The sequence below is a fragment of the Aspergillus stella-maris genome (assembly GCF_047715825.1).
Source record: "Aspergillus stella-maris strain CBS 113639 unplaced genomic scaffold BDV14scaffold_65, whole genome shotgun sequence".
NCBI lineage: Eukaryota > Fungi > Ascomycota > Eurotiomycetes > Eurotiales > Aspergillaceae > Aspergillus > Aspergillus stella-maris.
In genome coordinates this window covers 164,576-182,001 of record NW_027396859.1, presented here as the reverse complement: position 1 = coordinate 182,001, position 17,426 = coordinate 164,576, and the positions used below count along the sequence as shown (strand labels likewise).

At 45.4% G+C, this 17,426-nt stretch overlaps 6 protein-coding genes across 6 annotated transcripts in view; 2 read left to right on the top strand and 4 right to left on the bottom strand.

Annotated features, from left to right (window-relative positions):
- The window catches only part of BDV14DRAFT_180621 (uncharacterized protein), a 2,662-nt gene extending 1,696 nt beyond the window's left edge, over positions 1–966 (top strand). The window contains exons 4-6 of the mRNA XM_073769942.1: positions 1–637; positions 685–888; positions 943–966. Of these exons, the coding sequence (XP_073624360.1) occupies positions 1–311 (311 nt within the window). The 3' untranslated portion in view covers positions 312–637; positions 685–888; positions 943–966. The remainder of the gene's footprint in view (positions 638–684; positions 889–942) is intronic.
- BDV14DRAFT_126130 (uncharacterized protein) lies at positions 193–947 on the bottom strand. Its single transcript, XM_073765986.1, has 2 exons — positions 685–947; positions 193–637 (listed from the first exon to the last, which is right to left on the bottom strand). Exons 1-2 carry the CDS (start codon positions 862–864, stop codon positions 362–364), a joined length of 456 nt encoding a protein of 151 aa, XP_073624361.1. The 5' UTR covers positions 865–947; the 3' UTR covers positions 193–361.
- An 869-nt stretch (positions 967–1,835) lies between the features above and the next one.
- Positions 1,836–2,654, bottom strand: BDV14DRAFT_180619 (uncharacterized protein). The gene is made up of 2 exons (XM_073769941.1): positions 2,403–2,654; positions 1,836–2,325 (listed from the first exon to the last, which is right to left on the bottom strand). The coding sequence occupies exons 1-2, from the start codon at positions 2,588–2,590 to the stop codon at positions 2,220–2,222; spliced, it is 294 nt and encodes a 97-aa protein (XP_073624359.1). The 5' UTR covers positions 2,591–2,654; the 3' UTR covers positions 1,836–2,219.
- Positions 2,655–3,961: 1,307 nt separating this feature from the next.
- BDV14DRAFT_203844 (uncharacterized protein) lies at positions 3,962–4,357 on the bottom strand (the record flags this gene model as incomplete). Its single annotated transcript, XM_073774382.1, has 1 exon — positions 3,962–4,357. The coding sequence occupies one exon, from the start codon at positions 4,355–4,357 to the stop codon at positions 3,962–3,964; it is 396 nt and encodes a 131-aa protein (XP_073624358.1).
- Positions 4,358–11,275: 6,918 nt separating this feature from the next.
- BDV14DRAFT_180617 (uncharacterized protein) lies at positions 11,276–13,477 on the top strand. The gene has a single exon (XM_073769940.1). It carries the CDS (start codon positions 11,385–11,387, stop codon positions 13,086–13,088), a length of 1,704 nt encoding a protein of 567 aa, XP_073624357.1. The 5' UTR covers positions 11,276–11,384; the 3' UTR covers positions 13,089–13,477.
- Positions 13,478–13,541: 64 nt separating this feature from the next.
- Positions 13,542–14,865, bottom strand: BDV14DRAFT_203842 (uncharacterized protein; the record flags this gene model as incomplete). Its single annotated transcript, XM_073774381.1, has 2 exons — positions 13,542–14,419; positions 14,487–14,865. The coding sequence occupies 2 exons, from the start codon at positions 14,863–14,865 to the stop codon at positions 13,542–13,544; spliced, it is 1,257 nt and encodes a 418-aa protein (XP_073624356.1).
- Positions 14,866–17,426: the final 2,561 nt, after the last annotated feature.

Below are 17,426 nucleotides of genomic sequence, written 5' to 3'. Positions count from 1 at the left end.
CACTGGAGGAAGCACAGCCGTTGAATTACTTGCCGCGCCGATTCAATCCCTCTGGCTACTTGGAGACCTTGCCTCAGCCACCTCAGAACTCTATCACTTTTAATACAGAAGCAACAACATTAGAGTTCCCTTATTTGAAACCTCCAGACTCCCTGGAGAGCCAGCCAGGGAAATTTCGGAGCTCTAATGCGCCGCTATTGAATAACACGCAACCGTTTAAACCTTTGGAGATCTATTCCAATTCCTCCGGTTCCCTGAATCATCTTATATTCGGCCCTCAATTCGAGACACGGGTTTGCCTCGCTCCATGACCAATCACTTTGACTACAGACTTAACAAATAGCTTAGCATAGGAGTATCTTTATTCATGTAGTTGATTTAATTGTGGCTTTCCAACAAAGAGGCATATTAGCTCTGCAGATAATCGCACAGTGCCGTCATGGTATATATAGGATCCAGGATATAGATGCTCGCCTGGAACAAATATCGTTTCAGCGAAGTTCTCGTTCTCGTTCTCGATAGGGATGGAAATCATTGGATCTCCCTGAACTGTTTCGATAGGTATGATGTACTCGGGACCGGTCTCATTTTCAATGGTTATGGCTTTCACGATCTTCCACGCTGCATAGCCTAGGTGCTGCCGGATCTGTTAGCTAAGCCTGGCCTCAGATCATTTCCACCTACATCCAGATTCAGAGACTTGAGGAGCGGCGCCACGGTTGTGTCAAGAGCTCTGTTTGAATACTGTATATTGCCATCCACAGTTTTCTTTATAAGCGCGTGTTTTATTGCCTGTTGAAGTGACTCCAATGATTTCTGGCCATCGGAGTTAATGTCCATCTTTCGCACGGTTGTCGGAGCCATCTCGCATGAAGAATAAGACTATGACTTGGACCTTTAGATATATATTCTTTCATCAAAGAGAGCGTGAGATTAACTTACCTCATAGTAAAAATGTTATCGCAGTTTGAATGCTAAAGAGGGGCAAAGAGGGGCTAGTCATGAACGAGCTGTTTACTACGATTGCCGAAGCGAGCCATGTGTGCAACTATTTTCTGCCCGATGGCCTCCATTCTAGACAAGCATGATCGTGTCAGCGTGCGGCATCTGGTTTTGCATAACAACATCTGACTGGAGCGAGCCTTGATCATTGAGATCGTTTTTCCTTTATCCAGGTCTTTGACAGGAAGATCGTGGATTGGCAGTTCAGGGCCCCGGTCACGTGGGACTTGTTGATGGAGAATAGGACTTGGTAACAATGTTTGATTTACTTCCAACGAGCACGCTGTTATTTTTTTACTGGTTTGGCAGAGTCTAGTTATTTGGAAAGTTGCCGAAAGCTGGGAAGCGTGTGCTACGGCCACCGCGTGGCCCTGAACCTGTATCTCATCCCGGGCACGGTGCCCGGAGATCCTGAGCCGTTGAATCTGCCAACTTTGTCCGCTTGCTATATATAGCCTAGCGCCCAGTGTTGCAAGGGTTATCCACAACACCACGTTCTGGTCAATCTTTTCCTCTCCACGCTTGTATTTCTTAATAACAGCGCCAAATAGTTGAATACAACATCTGCTTAACTTGCCACCTTAGCGTTTCCCAAGAAGATTGACTTCATTGTTAATCAAGTTGTTTAAAGCTGGTGGATCTCGATTAGCTAACTAGTAAGCTGTCTTACGCTTTAGGCGCAGAGATAGGTGTCTCGGAGAGTAAATTATGGGCAGAGAGAGTCTCAGCTTGCTGTGATGACGCAGAAAGACACCGCAATGGTAATTGCCAAATAATTAACAACCCTGAGGTAAGCCACATCAAGAATATTCGTATATTAATCGTGCAATAGAATCAGAGCACATACTTGTTTAAGGGTGCACGCTGAAGATAGCTCCTTCGCCTCTTCGTCAAAATGTGGTCGCCAGATGGAGAATGATGCTTCTTTGCCCTGGTACTCTATATCTAGAAATATTACGGCATTAATACTGCCATTGGAGTTGAGAATGTAATCATCTGCAAGGGCTGGAATTCGTCGACCTTTTTGTGAATAGCAGACCTCAATTATTACTCCAGGATATCGTGCTTTAAGGTGACCGAAGGATGCATCTGGCTCTCGTCGGGCATATAAAGTCTTGTCTTCGTAAGAGTCGTAAGGGAGGTCTAAGCGAGATGAAGCAAAGTAGTTGATATGTTTGGCAAAGTCGGCGCCATTTACCCCCTTCCTCTTGACTGACTCAAGCTGCGATATAATCTTCAGAAACTACCTTCGCGCAGAATGTTTCGTGAAGGGGAGTCGGCATCCGGATGGCTAAGCGCGATTCCAAGGGCTCATAATCATACCTGTAGTATACACCGTCAGCAATGCGCAACCAGTAGGAGTAGCCCAACTTGAAAAGTTGCTGCCCTTTCCCACTTGCCCTTGAAATTCATGATACTCGTCAGGGCGCAGAGTGTACTCCGTCCAAGGGTCTTGCCGGAATCCGCGACGATGCTTGTCGAAGATGTTGATGATCTGCGACACGCTCGAGGGGGTTACTTTATCTGTCGGGGGAGGAGTTAAGGGAGGTTGAATAAAGCTGTTGGGAGGCGTGATGTCTTTTGCCATATCACTTAAGATCGGTACAGGCGACAGACTCTTGCATTTTGGTTGGCCAAATTGACGGCGAAGGGTAGATATGTTGTTTTGAAACTCAAACTGGAAGGGAGTTACCCATGAGATGTAGCCTAACTATAATAGGGTCAAAACTCCGCTTCCGAGATTACTGTCTTCATGTTGCCACCAAGGGCAAACCTAGCAAGCTAAACAAACATAGCAAACTCAGCAAATCCAGCAAACCCAACAAACATGGCGCGTTTGAAGTCGGTCTTGCTCTCTTGTGGATTGGCTGGCCGAGCAAATGCCTGCTCTATAGCCTACTACCATGTCAGACTCAGAACAGCGCTTCTGGCTAGAAGAGCCTAGCTGTCCTTCATGGCCTCGCAAGTGGCCTGTAACCAGAAGAAGAGCTTTCTCCTGGTTGAATCGATAACACACTTTCCTGCGGCGGTGCTGATTACAAGCCAGGACAAATGGTGGCTGAGCATGCGAATCGAGGGTAGGCGAAGTGACATTTGGCAAGAAAAAGTGAGATTCCAGAGGCTAACAGCATCTCCACGGCGCGGCGAAGGTGTGTAAGATGGACCTTGGCGTCACGGCTGAAACTGGGCCTGGCCGTAGTGCATGCGATGGGGATTGCGGGCCTGGTGTTCGAAGTTGGCAATATTGTCCTGCATATTGACCACAATGTCGTTAATATATACAAGCATAAAGTCTCATAGGTATTCCCAAAAATCTTTTCCATCTTTAACTGGAAGGATCCTGGGGTCGTCGCGAGTCCCATGGATGCCACCTTCAGGGCAACTCTGGCTATGCAACGCTGATTGGTTTAAAGCCGATCCCCCACTTCAGCGGGAGTAGTATGATAGTAACTTCTCTGACAGTGGATCCAAACTGTCAACAACGAGGCGTTGGATTCATGCTCATACAAATGTTCTGTCATTATGTTGATGAAAACGCATTAGACGCATTTGTCCTGTCTTCCCCCGCTGGTGTTTGATTATACTCCAAGTTCGGCTTTAGAGCAGTTGGTGTTGTGGAAACAGAACAGGGCACATTTACCAGCATGTTGAGGACTTCGGGCTTTGGCCTCAGGGAATAGAAGGCATTCACTTTGCGAAGACTAAAAGCAAACCGAGTCTTTGTTAGTCTCTATATTCATGTCACGATTATAAGAATTCAATGTAGCAGACAATAATAGTATTGTTGGCATTATTTAGAGAAATCAATCAAATTGACAATGAATGGACAAAACTACGTCACTTGCATTGGTCCCTGAAAGCATGTAGCTCCTAGTTACCGACAACGTTAGGAGCAACCATGGTCCTCGAGATGCTTCCCCTTAGAGGTCTTCTAGTAGTATTCTCTGCAGTGGTATTTCTAAAGATTATAAGGACCAAAAACCCAGAAAGCTTCGATAAGCTCCGACTCCTTGACCGATCCCCGTGATATCATGATGTTCGCCTTGCCCTCGGTGACCTCCACGGATAAATCCGAATCATACCTGTCCAGAGATCGCACGCCAAATACATTCTCCAAGCCATACTGGTGAAGAAGAACCGAAAGCTCCTGCAAGAACTCCCGATCTGCGTCACTGCGAGGCGGAGAGGATGAGGAAAAATCAAACTCAAACGGTGTCAGATATCCGTGGAAGAATCTGAAAGTCCGAGGAATGATGAAGCCTTTGTATTTGGGCACCACAAAGTCATCATTTTCGCTGACTGTCCAAGGTGTGGAGATATTCCGGAAGTCGACGAGACGCTGACTTGCCTCCATCGAAAAGTGTTTGTGCAACAAACTGATTCCGTATCGTTCATGGGCTCCGGAGTCAAGGAAGAGCTGTCTTATAGGGCCCAGCAAGTATATATGTACATATTCTTACGTACAGCCGTGCATAACCCTGGAAGATCTTCATAGAAGACTATGGAACCATTTTCGCAGAACCAGGAAACTCCTGTTCGTGATCAAGGCACTACAACATCCCTACAGCTCTCTACGGAAGACAGTGTTCCAATCATTGCGGAGGTCATGCCTGACTCAGACTGGGGTTCTCGTACTATTCGAGCTGAAGCGTGCTCTAAAGCAGGCGCGCAAGGACATGCCATTGCGGAGCCAACCACTCAAGAGCCAATTGTCGAAACTCCTGTTGTTCTCGTGGACGCATGTTGGACCTCTAAGGAGCCAACACCTGTACAGTCGTCTCCCCCAAAATCCTTACATCAAAGCCGCAAGAGAACATTTGCCGAATTTCCGCATGTCGAAATCCCCTGCCGCCCCTTACTAGAGGCGGGCCAGCCTTTAGTCAATATTGCGCCAAGAGTTGATCAACCCAATAAAAGTCGCGACTTTCCAGGGCCATGGCGCTGGGATGGGACAACTCTATCGATTGACATTTGGGAGGCAGAACAGATTCCAATCTTTGTTGGATATTCCAGTTATCGAGTTTATAATGGAAACCTCACACGGTCCCTTACACTTTTCCAAGAACTTGCCAACAGTCCACCAGTCAAGAAATCCGCACATAGAGCAGGGAGACCTAGACCTCCTACATCTGCCCATGGGGCCCTTTTATATAAGGAGAAGCAGCGCCTTCTGCAGTTAAAACAGGAAGGATATACATGGGACGAGTATACTACCAAGTTTCCTGGCAGGAAAAGAAGTGCCCTCCTGGCTGCCTATTCAAGAGAATTTCAACACGATCAGCTTCCTAGATAACCACCTTTAGTACCCAAGTCATCTACTCACCAGCGTAGCCTAGCAGAGATAGCAGGCAATGCACAAACTAAAGCTGGACGGACAAGTTAGAGAAAAAGTCCGTGATATAATCTGCAGCAAGGAACATAAAGTAAGAATAATACCTAGTAATGTCTTTTTAGGATGTCGGAACTGTCTTACTCTCTTAAACATGCTAGGTTTGCTCCTTTGGCTGTTTTATTTTACAGCAGCTGGCACCCTGTCTTATTTAGAAAAAGATTTAAGTTTAGGGTTGGCGAGACGGAGTGGTTGTTTGTACATATATAAATGTGTGAGATTTAGCTATTGTTAATAATAATATTAATGGATGGTCACTTTATGATTAAGGATTATTTTCTTCGCTTTCTAGGATATCCAGCCAAGCCCTGGCTGATGATGAGCCGTGTGCTCGCGTTCACTCGCCTGGATCTTGGAATGTGAGTAGTTAGAACAGGTCTCTAATAACCTCATACGCCGTGCCTGTACTCATCGCTCTAATATCACGCGGCACGCGATCTACTCTTAGAATAACTTGGCTTGAGTTATGCAGGGATTTGAGCCTATCCAGCTTAGTCTTTAGGAAATGTAAGCTATTAAACAGTAAGTCATATGCGATATATTTCCTTGCATGCCTATCTTATCAGCTGCGTGCCTTTCGGATTTTGTGTAAGGGGTGCGCCATCTAGCAGCACCTGCAAACTCCGTGGCGGGTTCAGTTTCTTGCCAGAAAACATGCTTCTCTAGGGGTGCTGTTCGCCGCCAGATACAACAGGGTTCTCGCCGTGGACCACTCACTGATCACTATGGGCACGCTGTCCTGTATGGTGCCGGAGCACGCCCTGTATGGTGCCGAAGCACGCCCTGTATGGTGCCGGAGCACGCCCTGTGCGGTGCCGGACCACGTCCTGTGTGGTGCCGGAGCACGCCCTGAACAAGCAAGAGTGATCCCTGACTACTCCAAGCGTGGTTCCTGAGCAATGAGTAACCTTGCTAATGCCAGAATAAGAACCAATTGAGACACTTTTTCTGCCGTGCAAGCCCTAAAACTATACCTATTTTGTTCAATGTCTAAAGTAGCTCATGGATTTGCTTTTAATGGTAGCCTTAAAGATAGCTTGGTAGGGGAATTGGCAGCCAAAATGTGTAGAATCTTGATTAGCTCTTAGACCTAGCCAAATTGATTGGACTAGTAAAGAAATGGAACGTTAGTACACTCTTACTAGCTGGCAATTTAACAAGACCTATCTAAATGCAATCTCAAATTTCATGCTGATAGGGATTATGCTATCTCGCACAGCCACTAGATGTTCCGCACCCCTTAATAGATGTGCAATTATACTAGCAAATAGACTGACTAGAAACTTATATAAAGCCTATACGCTGCCTGCTATGTTTGTATATCAGATCATCACCAAAGCCATCTATCCTCTAAGGTGCTTGTCTAAAGTCACAAACGTGCTTCTAAAATATGTCTACGGATTCTGGTGGGTATCAATAATCGGCCACTTTTGAACTAGCTAACAGGCCTTTTATTAGAAGAAGCAAGAAATTCTTGGGTTAAGTTCCTATTGGAGCAAGCAAAGCTGGAAGGTGCCAGACTGCTCCAAGAAGCTGAAATGAAATCTAACGCCTATAATACTCTCTGTGGAGAGATTAAGCCTTTGCAAGAATATTGCGCGAATTTAGAGGCGCAAAATAACTACAAAGATCGAGAAATTGAAAATCTACAAGAAGCCTGCAGAAACTTGGAGGCACAGCTTACTCAGGTAAACCAAGAGCTTGAGAGGGAAAAGCTGAACTGGTACTCAAGGTACCTAAAGGCAACAGTGAACAAATCATTCGCAACATGTGATGCTTGTGGCAAGGATGGCCCTGAAATTCTCACACCATGCTTCCACCATCTTTGCGATGCTTGCAAACATGAGCCAGTCCACATACTAGGCCCTGGGTTCTTGAATGAGTCGTGTAAAGCATGTTTTGCGTCCGGCCAATAGTTGTACTACAAAGTGTGAGATTTGTGTTCTGATTTATTGTGTATAGCTTTGGCATCCACTAATAGACTTTGTTGTTTCCCTAACGCACTCCGCAATTCTTTAGTTCTCTCTCTGGATCTACATGACACCTATATAGAGATGGAAAAGTGGTGTCTAGTGCTGATTCAAGTATATTATATCCTAAACATAATACTAGCCTGGATGTGGTGAAGCTTTAGCTGAACCTGCAAGACACTGTACATAGCAAATTCAAGACCTACCATGTTTTACTGTATCAATTATAAGGCACCGTTGCTTCCAATAAATTAATTAGCCCCAAAAGAAGAGTAACCAGCTAAAATATCTCTTGTAAAATCATATGTGATATGTACAAAGAAGTAGAAAATTACATATAACACTTATTTGCTTTCTGCAGCCTTTAAGTCCATATTATTAGGAGCACAAAGACATCAGAGCTAATAATACATGGTAATATAAAATCCCCAAGTATAAGTATAGAACTCAATGAAGTGCTAAGCGTCAGGAAGGGCTGGTTATAGAGGTTCAGAAGCGGGATCTAGGGCCAGAGCATCAGGGCCAACAAACAATTAACAAGTGTTTGAAGGTCAGACCAATTTCAAGCATCACTATGTATAAGTGTGGAGATATAGTAAAAATGGAGCATAAATTTAGAATAACATGCTTTAGGAAGCAGTCTTTTCTGATTTTGTTTCAGTGCTTCCTGTTTTAATGGTTGAAGGCAATCCACTGCACTCTGGAATAATATCCCCCAACCTTAGTTGAATTGGACAAGGGAAGCATCCATCCTAACCCTGTAAGTACAACCAAAGGGACAAGAAGAAGTGTTTGACTTACCAAATTAGATATCTTATCAATCCAGTCCGTCCGAGCGGACGAATTAAAGACGAGAATCTGACCAGTTTTCCAAATCCGAATGGCAACAAAGATGTCTGACTCGCATTCAAGGCTGTATTGGGCAGCTTTTCTGAATATTCCCTTCTTTCGTTTGTAAATTTGCTGGGACTTTGCTTGAGCAGTATCCAAGCGACGTTTCCTTTTCCAAGTTGACATTTGTGCCATGAGGTCCAGAGCTGTTAATGCTCCCTGGAGACAACTAGTCTAAAGGCGAGATACATGCTTATTAAAGTAGTCCTACCAACGTGTCCATATTTCTCGTCTCAGTGCGGGAAACTACTCCAGGATTTTTTTATGTTCAACTACTCATCTCACCGATGGCCTAGAAAGAGGTCCACAGCCTCCATCCCTTCAATCTGGACATGCACCACGAAAACTACAAGTTGATTTTACTCTCTGGCAAGTGAGATTCAAAATCATTATAGTTGACCAAGGAAGAATTTCAACATATGTTCTGATTTTAATAAACTCATAGCTAGTAGTTCCTCTCAATCATGGGCTTTGACCTGCGAAATTTTGTGAATCAGAGCAAAAACAATTGCATTTCTCACGGTGTATAACCATCGTGTTTTAAAGCATAATGTTCAACCCATGGCCCATAATTTAAGCTAACTGAATATCCTAATCCCCTCCCTTTCTTAATTTATTTCAATTTTCCTAGAGCCAAAAAAAAAAAGGAAAAAAAAAAAAAGAAGAAAAGGAAAATATCAGCGGCCGTCCTCTCGTCTCTCCTATTCCCATACTCTTAACCACCAATCAACCTCATCTTAGAGCCCGCACTTTAGCAGCAGAATAGCAGCTCTTTGGTTCTTTTATTGTATATTATTTTATTTTTCAGTATGCTCTGTGGCCCTCTGGTGTACTTCGACTTTTGTTGGCATGATCCGATGAATATTTTACCAGAGGATTAGCGCGCTGATGTGTTAGGCAGACTTCTCGATGTGAGACATACTTGGTCTTATACAAACAAACAAACAAACAATTCATTAACGCCCGGTGGCTAAGCCAAAAGGGCAACTATCACTAGTCTACTAGTACATGTCCTAAGATGTGCCTTGTCTCCTTGTGGCCCATACAAAACCACTTTTAACATATGTCGTGCCGTTTGTCAGTATTATAGGAGAGTCTCGTGGGTTAGTAAATTTTGTTAGTAGGCTGGCTTGAAGGCGCTTCTCCAAGTGTTTAACATCCTATCTTTGGCAGTTAAAGCGCGTCTACCATGTCTGGCACAAGGTGGTTGGTGTGAGTTAGTTCAGGAAGGGTGGGTAATTTGTGTTTAACAATATGGTTAAGTAATGTTAAGTCGGCCAGTGGCGATTGCAAACCATATTAACGCTCGTACCACTTCCAAGTTTGGAGTCTAGTCTTGGTTATCTAAGGGCAATTTTCCGCCCAGGAAGAAGGATATGTTGCCCTGGTGGGTGTTGGTGCATTGCAGCATTTCTGTCTAATATACCATCCATCTCTAATATTAAAAGAGAAAGTGCTCTACTGTCTCTCTTGCTTGTCCATATTCACACTAATTAGTTTCCACAACATTAATTTGGTAGAGGTATCCATTTAACCTTGCCATGCCTGTCCAGAGCTGGGCTAGCATGCTTGCTTCTTTGCAGGATAATCAATTATACAGTAGTCAAGTGTACTTGCCAGGGAGGGCGGCATCTACCCTTTTCACGTGTTTGCCTACTTTCTCGGGCAGGCCTTTACTAGTATCTTGTTGGGATCGTGTGATGTTAAGTGTGGTTAATTTCATCCTGGGGAGCTGTATATATGGCATGGGGTCCTCTTGGGTTGCTGCCTTGGCCTGCACTTTAGCAAGGCCCAGCAGTTTATTTTCCTCGCTTGTGGAGATCTAGTGGATTATAATCCTGTTTCCATTTTTCCATAGTCTTCTAATCAGCTTGTATATTAGGCACACTTGCTCCTGGCCTGACTATTATCATGGGTTCCCCAGGGAAAGTGTGGCCGCTTTGTTGCTTGTCAATAGCGTGATTCTAAATAGTTTTAGTACTAGTAGCGTCTTTAATGCATGTGCCATTGCTACCAGCTCTCCCGAGTATGGGTTCTGCTCCAATCTTGCGCCTAATATGATGGAGAAGGCCTTTAGTCTCGGCTTCTTGTACTTGGGTGGTTGCTTTTAAATAACTCTGCCAAATCCCACTACCTTATTCCATGCCAAGCTGCTGACTGCGATCTGCATAGATCCACCAGCTTCTACTAGTGGCTCTAAGGTTCCTTTAATATCAGTCTGCAGTTGTTCCTCCCATGGTGCTAATATAAAGGGGTTAATGGTTTCTAGTGTTTCCATCTTAATATTTTTTAGCACATCTGCCACCTAATATAACAGGGAGCGGTGGAATCTTTGGAATTTCCTGATACGATCCATATTCCTGTGGAGTGGGTTGGTTTCTGGTAGAGTGTGGATGTCCATCCACATCTTCACTGCCCGTTTCCAGAACCGGCTTTGCGCCGAGGCAATGTAAGCCTCTGCTTCCGCCACACTTTGGTCTTATACAGTGATGCTCGAAATCGGTCTGACCTTCAAACACTCGTCAATTGTTCTTGGGCCCCACCGCCAAGGACTTAGCGTCATTCTTTTATTGAGCGAGCCCTCCTAAAAATGAGGGCTGCTGTAATATTCTGTTCATGGAGAATATAAACTTTTATGTACATTTACTTGAATCTTTGATCAATCCTAGTATGAATTCAAGATGCCGAACAACTTGCTCGGACAACTCGTGCGACAATCCACACTTCCAGGCGGCAGATTGACCGAAGAGCAACGTGGAACAGCCTGCTCCAAACAAGATGTACGGTGATCCACATTGGGAGCTGGTCGAGTGACTGAAGTAAGATCTATAACCATCCTGCTGTACTTGGCAGTGGCTAAGCCATGTATCTCGTGGCGAAGTGACTCCCAACCAATTAAAAAGTTAGTTAACTAGCTAATGACTTAGCAAGGTTGACCCTTAGGGGAAGGCGGTACCGGAGGGCAGTATGTTCCGACAGACCGTCGCCCAACGCCCTCCCTCAACCCCGCCAATGGTTAATCAATTGATTAACGCCAACGTTCAAACTCAGTCTGCCCCGCGGTCGCTCGTGAGAAGAGGCAAACTACACATTCTCAGGTCTACGATTTTTATTTAGTGTGATCACTTAAAATGATTAGAGAAATCCCTATCACCCTCCTGCGCCTCCCAACTGAGGTGCTCCAACAAATCTTCTTATATTTACCCGTCCAAGACCTATATCAAAACGTTGACTTCACGTGCAAGAGACTCAGGGATTCCGCATACCCTGTCTATCGGAGCAAATACGGCCGAGGCCCAGCACCTGTTACTGATGAAGTTAACAAGTGGAAACTGTTCGCTTTGAGGAACGAAGTGTTTCTGAAACATACAGATGGTACTAGAGACGAGACGATTGATGACTTTCTCAGAATCTATATCAACTACCCCAATGATCATATCATCGAGGATACAGAGAATATCATCTACTATCTTCATGAGAATCCCAATCAGGGACTCGAAGCTATCATCGCGGCCTTGAATGTGCAGCAGCGCCGGGAGGAATCTCTGCATATTTGGAGGGAGTACGGTGATTCGTTGACGGCCGATGGGAAAGCCAGGCTACAGGCACGGTTCGACCTAGATTTCCGCGTTTCGTGGGATGACTACGCTGTCGGGGTGCTGAATCAGTGTCTATTAGCCGCAGTCACTACTGATAATATGGGCCTCTTCAGTATACTGACGGAGCTTATCATCGAAAAGCGCGGTGAAATCGCGTACCTCGAGGCATCACTCGCTGCTTCTCGATCGGGAATACCGGAAATGCTTCAATACCTGCTAGGCACTTTTGATATCAAGTCTAATACCAAGCATTTAGACGACTTGCTAGAGACGGCAATAAAGTTCAACCGTGCACATATCGCAAAAGTCTTACTCGACTCTGGACTTTTTATTAGTCTAACCAACCCTTATAAGCGTGCTTTAAATTATGGCTATGTTGATGTTCTTTACCAATTCCGAAAACACTCGTCAGACATTATAGGAACCTACTTCGGTAACGGCGAGTTGCAAATCGCTTATGCCTTGATGTATGGACAAAACAGTGATGCGACCATTAAATTTCTTGTCAAGGATGTTTCTGCAGACATTAATGCTGTAGGAAGAGATGGACTCGCTGCTGTGCACGTTGCTGCTGAAAATGGCCTAATTGAAGAGCTTAACCTCCTAAGTACGTTAGGGGCTGATATGAGCACTTGTGGATTCATTCAGCAGACGGCTATGGAGATTGCATATTGCAACCAGCATAAATTACCTCTCGATCCCGCTCTCCCGAAGGATATCATTTCGCTAAAGCAAAACCTCTCTAAGATGATTCTAGGAAAGCTCAAGGATCAACGAGTTAAGCACTTGGCGACCACGTACAACAAGAAGGCATCCGAGTGCGAAAGTGCGTACGAAGATGCGGAATATCAGTTGGCCGCCATATGGACCAGAAAGATTGGACTGCAGACCATGCAGCAGCTGCACCGCAAACTTGAGACTTCACTATACACGTCGGTCGTACGAGTCTATGGTATGCTTATGCATTTTGACAAAGTTTTATGTTCCAACAATCAGTTGCGAGGAGAGGTCTCTATCAAAGATGCCGTGGAGGGACTTCTCCCCAAATCACTTCAGGAGCAGCATCTAGCATGCTGTGGCTCTGATGTTTTAACTAGAGAGGATACCACAAATTTCCTGTCTTTCATGAAAACGGATGCTGGCTGTGCCCTAACTTTAAGACAAGCTTCGTTCCACTTTGACGAAATTCGTATCTGGTTGCGTCTCGAGGCAAGGGTCGAAAACATTCAAGGATAAATGTACATCTGGGTGGTGCTTAAAGAAGTTCTCATACGATGTCATCGATAGGACTGGTTCACACGAGCAATTATTGCAATTCGTGATCGTCTATCAAACAAATGTATGGCCCGTGTCATTTGGACATTGCATGAAACTTTCTCTTCTTGTAGGTAAAGACAACGTTGCGGGTTAAGGCTAAGAAATACATCAGACGCCGCGAAGATATTGATGTTTACCCGAAAGATCTAGAGGGAACCTTCATCGGCAATCTGCATTAGGCTGATATCACTCAAGGACTGCATAATTTGTAGACATAAACTCCTGAAGAAGTAAGACAGACTAAGCTATTCTTCTCACTTCCCATCAACATTTTGGTGACGACCAGCAGAGAAACAAACAGATAATGCTCATATGCGTAAACGCATGCCAGTTGGTGTTGAACGGACTGGCGATCCTGGCCCACATCCTCCATCAAGGCGCTCGGGCCTGCAGCTTGTACGTGTCGTGATAAAAGTAGCCATTTAATCCTCTCCATTCATGCCTCCAGAGTTTCTTGTTCATCCCATCGACTTTATGCTCATAAGACTTCCAACCTGCCTCTAGACGGCCGATGAATTTATAACTTGAGACCTCAGTACTAGGCGTACTGCTCTCGGGGCCTTTGTCGGCGCTGTTGGCAAAGGTCACCTTGGATTTGCCTTTCCCACTTGCCAGCGCTGCATCTTCCGTCTTCAATGTACCGCGAACTTTGGCCTTATCATGATAGAATATGGCCGGGTCGTTGGGATCCGTTACCCATTCTGATACGAATTTGAGGTTCAGTTCCCCCCCGACAGTGTATTTGTAGAATTCCCCGTGAGGGCTGTGGTAAGGTTCAATTGTAAACTCCCTGTATTCAGCCCGCTGTTGCCCAAGTTGTGCTTGCGGGTTGCGAAGGCGCTCTGGTAACTGTAAAGTTTTGCCGCTAACAGTGGTGGATTGTTCCCCAAGCTCGCTGGCTGGCGATTTCGAGCTGGACTGGGAATCCTTGGGTTCCGCGGCAAGAAGGGCTTTCCCGTAGTCTTCGAATCTCACCCATTCAGTGAGCTCTTCCTTTTTCTGACCCTTAAGTGACCACGCGGGCCCTGTTTGACTGACAGTCAAAACGAGGAAGAGCATACATTCTCGGACCGAGACACTTCCCTTGCCTTTTTGCTGTAAGACGCTTTTGGTATCATGTTTGATGGCATCGGAGTAGGAGAGCGTCCAGGTACCACTAATGTTCTCTCGACGAAGGAACACGGTCGCTTTGTAGTTGGTCATGAACGCGTATTTCACCTCGGCCGCCCACATGTCCCGTGAGACTTGCCCTAAAGAATTGCATGTTACAGTAATTATAATACTCTTGGCTCAGAGGTTTAACTACAGCATACGAACCTAAGAATCGACGCAATTGCTTCTCACAGTCATGGCCTCCCCCCTGTGCCCGCTGAATATACGCATTTGGCGAAGTGCCCCACGGGTGTTTCGCCTCACCAAGTGCGCGCGTCTCCTTCTGCACCAACAACGCATAGTCGGGTATCGACCTCTTACCCTTCTCTTCCTTCTCATCGGTAGCTTGGGGTACCGACCAGGACAGCATCTTCCCGGCCGCGGTCCAGTCACTAAACGCGGCAACGTAGCCCAGCTCTTGAGCCACACCACCCACTGGATTCAAGACATGCGTAGCATACCGGGCGCTGGTGGATATCTCGGCCCCGCATACGTAATATTCAGTATAATTGATATCTTTCCCATTTGTCACTTGTGCTGACATTGCGCGCTGGTGCCATGTGACAGCATGCACATTTATAAATTCACAAAGCTTGCATAATTACAGTACAGTACAGGGAATCAAAAACAGCTCAATAAACTACTATGAGCGTCACCGGTAGGCGTAATTACTCGACATCAGCCAGTAGGAGTCTTAATAAATGAAGGTCTGATTCTCTCAATCTAGCTGCAAATGGTCGTTTAAATACACAGACAATAATAAGCAATCTAGCCCGATAAAGCAACTAGAAGAGATATAACTTTTGAACCGTGGAAATAACAGAAATCTCTGCATAATCTCGGTGAAACGGAGGTTGTGGTTCCGATATCCCAAATAGGAAGGCGTCATGTACAACTGACGGTTGACAACTACTCATGCCAAGTTTCGGGCAGTGGGGCCGACGAACAATTGACAAGTGTTTGACAGTCAGACCGATTTCGAGCATCACTGTATCCTGGTAAGGGGATACTATAATATATCTGAACAGTTCGCTTCTACACCAACTTCAAACACACATAGAACTAGTCTTATGGTGACACTAGAGGTATGCTTAAAAAACGCCCTGACCCTTGATAGCTCGAATTCTAAATTCTCTCGTTGCGATAGTCATCCTGTCCTACTTTAACACGATGTGGCCCCTTGGTTCTGGATGATGAAGAACTGGGTAAGGTCTGTCATTAAATTATTTAATGCTGCGTGTTGTGGATACTCATTTGTCTAGCTTTGTCTTCGCATCGGGGAGGACCTGGAGGTAATAAGATCGCTGGGTAAGCTGCAGTTGGAGGAAAGTGTTCTTAGCAGAACCTGTCGGGCGGGATACTTGCTGGGTTTCAAGACATGGCCTGACGAAGAGATTGGTGAAGAGAACCTTCATGCAGCCTCTCAAACACCAATAAAAACTGACCGTGGAATGTTACTCTAGAGAATAGCACATTCCGCCTGTATAATAACCAGATACTTCCTCCAGAAAATGTTGAAGGATCTTCCAGCACTACAGCTAATAGAGATAAGCTTCTCCTACCCAAAGCTCTACGTTTTCCCAACAGGCTGTGGTGGTTCAGGTATTCGAATTCGAGAGTTTACAAGTCAAACTTCATCTTTCTATGAAGTCCCCAATCTTCGTGGCCTGCTCAAGCGTTGGCTTCAGGCTTTCCAACTGTTTTTTGAAAGCAGGAAATTGCTCGCTAGCTGAGTCTTCAAGCATCCGTATTCTTTCGTGTTGGCGGCCACTCTTTACCATTAATTAGGCCTTTTTTGATACTCAAGGGATTAAACCTAGAGCCTAAGCCTAGCCTAAAGCCAGCCCAGGACCGTCACAGGCAGGTAGAGGCTAATTAAAAAGTGATACGAATCTGTGAGATCATGTGATCACTAGCGGCGTGGCCGCTAGCTACTCCAACCCCCTGAGGATTCGACCCCTCAATAGATAGAGAGATACATCGTCAAGAAGAGTCTATCGAAGCAATAGAATTGAGCCCTATCGTTATAGGCATCCGCTCCTTAGTAGGCTACGTGCGTGTAGCCGATACAGACGTCATTCTGCCCTCTCCTTCCACTGGGCCTGTACGATTCGTAACATTCTTCAATACTTAGATACATGTGAGAGGCAGGATTCTCGATTAGTTAGTTAATTATTTAATGTTGGCCAGAAAGATACAGTGGCACGACAAATGTATTAGTGAAAGTGTTTCTAGCTTTTCAATTCGCCCATAGCGGGCACCCGCCATCTCGAATACAATTGAAGCTTTCCAACAACCACCTTAAATATTGCCTATAGAAAACAACTAGTTAGCTAGTGAACTTATTTGGTTCAATTCTGGTATGACCTAATTGGTTGTATTCGCTGCAGCGAGGCGCTGCCCGCTTTTGAGGAGGCTCACCACCCCTCTCTACCACTTGCTCTGTTAGGGGTTGATATGTTTGTACTAAACTATACCATGCCTATATACACGAAGGGTCTGTTAAAGAAGAAGAGGTACAGGCGCTGTGTGCGGAATAAGAAATGGAGGGCAGTAAGCGATTGATATGTTTGTACTAAACTATACCATGCCTATATACACGAAGGGTCTGTTAAAGAAGAAGAGGTACAGGCGCTGTGTGCGGAATAAGAAATGGAGGGCAGTAAGCGAGGGTGGGTCATCGTACGAGGTCGCGTAGCGACCGAGTTCTGTCTCTTAGGGCACTTCGTACGAGGGGCCCATAACATGCTCAATCACTTCAGATGCTCTTTGCTCGTGCTTTTGGCATTATGTAGCAGTCAAAATACCCCATGAAGCTCTACAGGTCTTCTTTTTATTTTCTCGTTTCTGCTTATTGTAGGCATTGGCTTCATGGAGCTCCTTAACTTCATGTTGTAGAAGCACGGCATCCCCAATAGCAATCTGGCTATACTGTACACTGGCTCCTTAGACTCCGTGTACTTAGTGACTAGCTGGCCAATCGCTCCTTCCCGGGCGCCCCCCCTTGCCCGCCCGCGCCGGCGCGCTCTCTCTTTTGCCGAGTCCTTCACATCACCCAATTGGCACTTTGCCTTCCACGCTCGCCGCCCAGGGATCGCTACAGTG

Bases quoted from the DNA above. Each gene is read 5' to 3' on its own strand.
- BDV14DRAFT_126130 (XM_073765986.1), bottom strand. From the start codon at position 864: ATGGCTCCGACAACCGTGCGAAAGATGGACATTAACTCCGATGGCCAG. The intron at 638-684 runs GTAGGTGGAAAT...CAGATCCGGCAG, and splicing joins TCAAGTCTCTGAATCTGGAT to CACCTAGGCTATGCAGCGTG.
- BDV14DRAFT_180617 (XM_073769940.1), top strand. From the start codon at position 11,385: ATGATTAGAGAAATCCCTATCACCCTCCTGCGCCTCCCAACTGAGGTG.
- BDV14DRAFT_180619 (XM_073769941.1), bottom strand. From the start codon at position 2,590: ATGGCAAAAGACATCACGCCTCCCAACAGCTTTATTCAACCTCCCTTA. The intron at 2,326-2,402 runs GCAAGTGGGAAA...TGTATACTACAG, and splicing joins GAGTATCATGAATTTCAAGG to GTATGATTATGAGCCCTTGG.